Source organism: Sinocyclocheilus anshuiensis, unplaced genomic scaffold, assembly GCF_001515605.1.
Source record: "Sinocyclocheilus anshuiensis isolate Anshui unplaced genomic scaffold, SAMN03320099.WGS_v1.1 scaffold1144, whole genome shotgun sequence".
Taxonomy (NCBI): domain Eukaryota; kingdom Metazoa; phylum Chordata; class Actinopteri; order Cypriniformes; family Cyprinidae; genus Sinocyclocheilus; species Sinocyclocheilus anshuiensis.
The window spans coordinates 632,241-638,373 of NW_015551101.1; the positions used below are offsets into that span (position 1 = coordinate 632,241).

Genomic DNA, 6,133 nt, shown 5'->3' on the forward strand with positions numbered 1-6,133 from the left:
CCCCCCCCCCCCCCTCTCCTGCCTCCTCCTGTCATCCCAGTCTCTTCACCTCCGCCACCACTGTCTCTTGTCAGCCCCTCTGCTCACCCTCAGCCCACCATCTGTGAGGTGGGATTACCGCGGGTCTGCCAGTCTCCATCAACGTTGTGGCTGGAGGATCCCTTGTCTCCGCCTCCAGCCTCTGAGTCCCGGACTCCACCTCGGTCCTTCGACCCAGCGGTTCCATCATGGCTCCTAGCTCCCTCCTCTCCACTGTGGCCCATTAGTCCACCAGTTCCACCGGGCTCCCTCATCCCTCCAGCTCTGCCTTGGTCAGTCGTCGACCATCCGACGCCTTGGGACTCACTCCTCCGGCTACACCTCATCCCTCCATCCCTCTGGTTCTTTCAGGCTCCTCCTTCACTCCGGCTCCACCTTGGACCTCTGTCACTCCGGCTCCACCGCGGCCTTCCGGATCCCCGCCTCGGCCATCTGCTCCGCCTTGGCCCTCCGGATCCTCCCCGTCACCCTGGCTCTTGGGCTCTCCGTCTCAGCTTCGGGCTCCACCACCACCTGCTCCGCCGCCGTCGGTTGGCCCCCTGGAGCCATCAGCCCTTCCTCCACCATGGCTCCTTCCTCTGTCGGCTCCACCGTGGGCCGCCATCCTGGCTGGGATCTGGGTCCTGCCTAGCTCCTCCTGCTCCCTCCTGTCTTCTCCCTGGCTCCTCCCTCCATCTGATCCGCCCTGGCTCCTCCTGTTTCCTCCATGGCTCCTCCCTCCATCGTCTCCTCCCTGGACTCTGTCTGTCGTCCTCCTCCCGGGAGTCCGTCCTCCACCCGAACCTCCACCTGATCATCTCCCTACCTTCCTGCCAGCCCTTCGCCATCCCCTGTTACCATCCCTTCTCCACTCTGTTTGTCCTCCTAAGTCCCTCTCCATCTCTCCCTTTGTGTCTGCGGCGCGAGGTCATGCCTTCCGGGAGGGGGCCGAACTGTCACACCCCAGGACTGTTTGTTGTGTTTTCTTCCCTCATGTGCTCCGTGACCTAGTTTTCCCCTGTGTCTGATTGTGTCATTCAGTTCACCTGTGTGCTCTGTGACCTAGTTTTCCCCCATGTCTGATTGTGTCATTTAGTTCAAATGTGTCTTGTTAATTATCCTCGTTTGCCTGTCTATTTAGTTCTAGTCTGTCCTGTGTTCCCTCGTCCAGTGTTAAAGTTAAGTTGTGCGTGTGTTACCTGCCTGCCTTCTGTGGATACCTTCTGTGTGGATTAATTAAAGGTTGTTTACGTTTATCTTCTTCTTAGTGCGCTCGTTATACACCGCACCCCTGACAAGTAGACAAAAGAAAATGACATTTTACCAACCTGTGGAATGTAAGCAATAACGCATAAAAGTTTGGGTTCAGTAAGATTTTGTTTGTTTTTCTGAAAGATATTAATGCTTTTATTCAGCAAGGATGCATTAAATTGATCAAAAGTTTACATTTATAATGTTAAAACAGATTTCTGTTTAATACTGTATCATGGTTTGCACATAAATATTAATCAGCACAACTGTTTTCAACATTGATAATATGTTTCTTGAGCACCAAATCAGCATAGTAGACTGATTCATGTTCTTGAGGCAGCATAATAAATGTATGAAGATCAGAAGGTGCTATAAAATAGTTATTACTGCATATTAAGACATCTTATTTATGAAATATAAACTGATTAAATCAGAGTATTAAATATGGCAGCTATCATCTGCTATTATCTATTAGCTTTACTATGTCAAAAAGGGGCAGTTTGTGAGCTTCATTGAGTGGATCACTGAGCGTTTCTGGTTGAGATAAGCGTGAGGAACCGGGAGGCCACAGTGACAATAGCAGCACACTCACTATCAACCCTGATGGACTGAAAGAGAGAATAGGCCCTTTAGTCACTTCAGCTGCGGATGAAAACATAATTCCTGCCTTCAGTCCCACACTGAGCTCAGACATTATTAAGCGATGACAGAGGCAGATTAAGCCATGAGGAGACGAGTGGGAAATCGTAAAAGCTGCTCATGTTTCTGGCTCCATAAAAAAGATTTGTTCAGCGCATTGAGATTGTGATGGATTTTCCCATGTTGTCCAGGACAGCTCTTTTTGTTTAAGACGTCTGATAATGGCTCATTGTTTTGGCCACGGTAGAGGCCCGTGGTGCAGGCGGCCCTGTAGGGATGCCAGGCTGCCCATTCACTCAGCGGCGGCGGGCCGAGACACATGGAGCACAGCTCACCTGCATCGGGGGACTGAGGTAGGAGACTCAATCAACACTTTATGCTATTATCCTGTTGCCATGTTGTTAAGTCAAAAATGTTACTGTTATGCCAGTCATTGTTTGAATTTTGATTTTTTTAAATGACAAAAATGTCTGTTCTCCTTGCTTTCCAGGTGTTGAAATGGAGTGGATATGTGTTCCTCTTGTGCTTTTCTGTGGGATTCATTTAGCTTTTACACAGTTCAATGGATTCAACTGTGATCCAAGCTACCACAGCAGATTCCCTGGTAAGAAGAGCCAAATAAACAATACAGTTCAAAAGTCGGTTAGATGTTTGTTTGTTTGTCTGTTTTGAAAGAAATTAATACTCCATTCAGCAAAGACGCATTAAATTGATCAAAAGTGATAGTAAAGACACTTACAATGTTAAAACAAATGCTAAAGACACTTATAATGTTAAAACAAATTCTATTTCAAATAAAAGCTGTTCTTTTCAAAAAGAAAAATGTATACGCTTAAATTTTTAATTTGTACAAATAATCAAATAATTTTTATTTTCTACAAATATTTACAAAAAAATCAGCATATTAGAAAGTTTTCTGAAAGATCATGTGACACTGAAGACTGGTGTTATGATGCTGAACAAATTAAATTTGAAAATATATTAAAATAAATCAAAATACAAATCTATAAAAATATATTATTTAAAATTGCAATGATATTTCACGGTTTTACTTACTGTTGTTATTATTATTATTATTATTATTGTTATTGTTGTTGTTGTAATTATTATTATTATTATTATTAATTTTAATGTATTTTTGATTACAAACAGCCTTCATGAGCATAAGAGACTTCTTTGAAAAACATTAAAATCCTACCATTCCCAGTCTTTTGAACAGTAGTGGGAATAAATCAATTAAAAATAATTAATAATTTATCATTTTTAAAATGCTTATTTTTCTGTAACTAACTAACTTTTTTAATGTATTTTTACATATAGTGGGATCTGAAAGTTTGAGTCTGCACTGGAAATCTGGAATTTACAACATAATTTAAATGTGGAAATAACAAGAAATTTTATAATATTGAGAAATTTATAACAAATAAATGTTATGAAGTAAATAAGCAAGCAGTATTTCCAGCTCCAAAAGATGAAATATTCTTGCTTGTGGAGATTATGGCGCTCAAGTGCTGCTATCATTAAAGAAAACGGGGGACAAACCAAATACTAAAACATTCTGAAATTCATAATAATATTTCAGTGCAGCTTTGCTCTTACATTGTCACACTGATAATACCATTTGTAATGGAAAATGTGTAAAAAAAAAAAGCTAAATTGAAGCATTTCCTTTATTTGACTTTTGGACTCTACTGTATTTTATTATAAGCCCATGTTTAGTAAAGAATGCTGTCTCCAATTGCAACACATATTATGAGGGTTTAATTTACTTATATTATTATTTTTTTCCTCAAGGTGAGAGAGATATCAGTGTATACTGTGGCATTCAGACAATCACACTAAAGATTAACCTCTGTCCTGTGCTGTACTCTGGATACACTGATGCTGACTTGGCACTGAACAGTCGGCATGGAGACGCCCAATGCCTAGGCTTCATAAACAACAACACTTTCCCCACAGCTGTGCTCTTCAGTATCAGCCTGAGCACACTGGAGGCCTGTGGAAACACGCTGGAGGTGAGGGATATATTCACTTACACACAAGTACTATGGTATAGTTTTTGGACATGTATTATGGGAATACCATGGTGTGTGAATATGGTAATCATTCAGTACTATTGAATTGACTATGTGAACTGGCACCAGCTTCACTTTTTGCACTGTTTGTGTTAAAGGAATAGTTCACCCAAAAATTATCCCAGGCTATCTAAGTTGTAGATGAGTTTGCTTTTTCACTGGAACAGATGTGGAGAAATGTAGCATTACATCACTTGTTAATCAATGGATCCTCTGCAGTGAATGAGTGCCATCAGGATGAGAGTCCAAACAGCTGATAAAAGCATCACAATAATACACAAGTAATCCACACAACACTAGTCCATCAATTAATGTCTTGTGAAGTGAAAAGCTGTGTGTTTGTGATAAACAAGTTCATCGTTATGACATTTTTAACTTTAAACCATTGCTTCCATGGCTAAAATAACAATCCATCATTTATAATTAGTGAAAAAGTCCATTCCCTGTTGTCCTCTAACATCAAAATCTACAGACATATTTTTGTAGATTATTGTGATGTTTTTATCAGATGTTTGGGCTCTCATTCTGACGGCACCCATTCACTGCAGAGGATCCATTGGTGAGCAAGTGATGTAATTCTAAATTTCTCCAAATCTGTTATGACGAGCAAACAAACTCATCTACATCTTGGATGACCTGAGTAAATTTCCATCAGATTTTCATTTTTGGGTGAACTATTCCATTAGGTAACACAACTGATATGTAATTCTAAAGAACAAATTTGATTATATGAGTTTTAAAAAACTCTGTTTCTCTAATCAGGTTTCTACATCTCAAGGCTTTAATGCCTATGGGAACATCTCCATGGTACAGATGGGTAATATATCAGGCTACATTGACACCCCAGACCCTCCAACTGTTATCAGCTACCTGCCAGGACTGGTGTATAAATTCAGCTGTAGTTATCCTCTGGAGTACCTGCTCAATAACAGCCAGCTGGCATCGTGAGTGTTTCCTGATGTAATAACCTACTTACTTCTACAACTACAACTCTGCATTTATCAGAATAATCAATCCTTTGCTTATATGTTCTGCTGTGAATATACAGCCATAATATCTTGTTTTAATCTCATTCTTCTTTACCAGATCGTCTGCTGCAATATCAGTGAAAGACAACAACGGCACTTTCCTGAGCACTCTCAGTCTAGTGCTTTACAATGTGAGTGATCTCTGTAGTCATTCAAATAAAATGCATTTTAAAGTATGGTTGTGTAGCAATACAAAATGTTTCATACATTTTCTGTACCACGTTTTTATTACATGTAATTTACAAAAGTTAGTAAGTTAGGTTACACTTTATTTTTAGGTGTCATTGTTACAGTCTAATTATATATTTAAGTACTGAGTAATATTAATGAACTACTAGTACTTACTATATGGTTTGGTTAGGGTTAGGATTATGGTTTTCCTTAGGGTTACTTACATGTAATTATGCATAATTTATTGTTGTTATTATAATAGTAAGTGCATGTAATCTGTAACAAGGACAGCTTTAAAATAAAGTGTTACCGCAAATTACATATAATTTCTTAAAATGAAAATACAAATTTATTAAAAAAATTTGCAACTAACTATACATAAAAATGTATATTTTAGAAATATTGTTAATCATTTTAAAATGTTAATGGTTGTATACTTAAAATTGTATTACATTAAACTTCATTATTATTATTATTATTATTAGAAATTAATTAACTTAGAATTACAAATGAAATTTGACATTGATTTATTTGGATTGTAAATAATTTATTCTTAGGATCTATTATTATCAATTTCATATTGTGGATGTGTACACAAATGTGTATGTAGTACTCAAAAATAAATTAAAATGTAAAAATGGCATGTTGCAATGAAGAATGACTTAGACCACCATTACAGTAGCTAATTTTCTTTGTTTCATATTTTACAGGACTCAACCTTCAGTCAGCTGATCTCTATACCAATGTCCGGCCTGTCCTTGAAAACTCGTGTGTTTGCTGCAGTTAAGGCTACAAATCTGGACAGGAGGTATATCGTACAGAGAAATATGTTTATATATATATTCTAAACTCATTATAAATTCATTACTAGTATAAACTCATTACTAGTCATGGGTAAATACTTTTTTGAGGCTCTGTTAACTAAGCCCCTGTTGGTGTTGGTGTTTTTTT

The 6,133-nt window shown here is 38.7% G+C and overlaps 1 protein-coding gene across 1 annotated transcript in view; it reads left to right on the forward strand.

Moving 5' to 3' along the window:
- Positions 1-2,406: 2,406 nt before the first annotated feature.
- The window catches only part of LOC107662750 (zona pellucida-like domain-containing protein 1), a 6,043-nt gene continuing 2,316 nt past the window's right edge, over positions 2,407-6,133 (forward strand). Inside the window, exons 1-5 of the mRNA XM_016452830.1 lie at positions 2,407-2,512; positions 3,703-3,923; positions 4,746-4,927; positions 5,070-5,142; positions 5,893-5,990. Of these exons, the coding sequence (XP_016308316.1) occupies positions 2,407-2,512; positions 3,703-3,923; positions 4,746-4,927; positions 5,070-5,142; positions 5,893-5,990 (680 nt within the window). The remainder of the gene's footprint in view (positions 2,513-3,702; positions 3,924-4,745; positions 4,928-5,069; positions 5,143-5,892; positions 5,991-6,133) is intronic.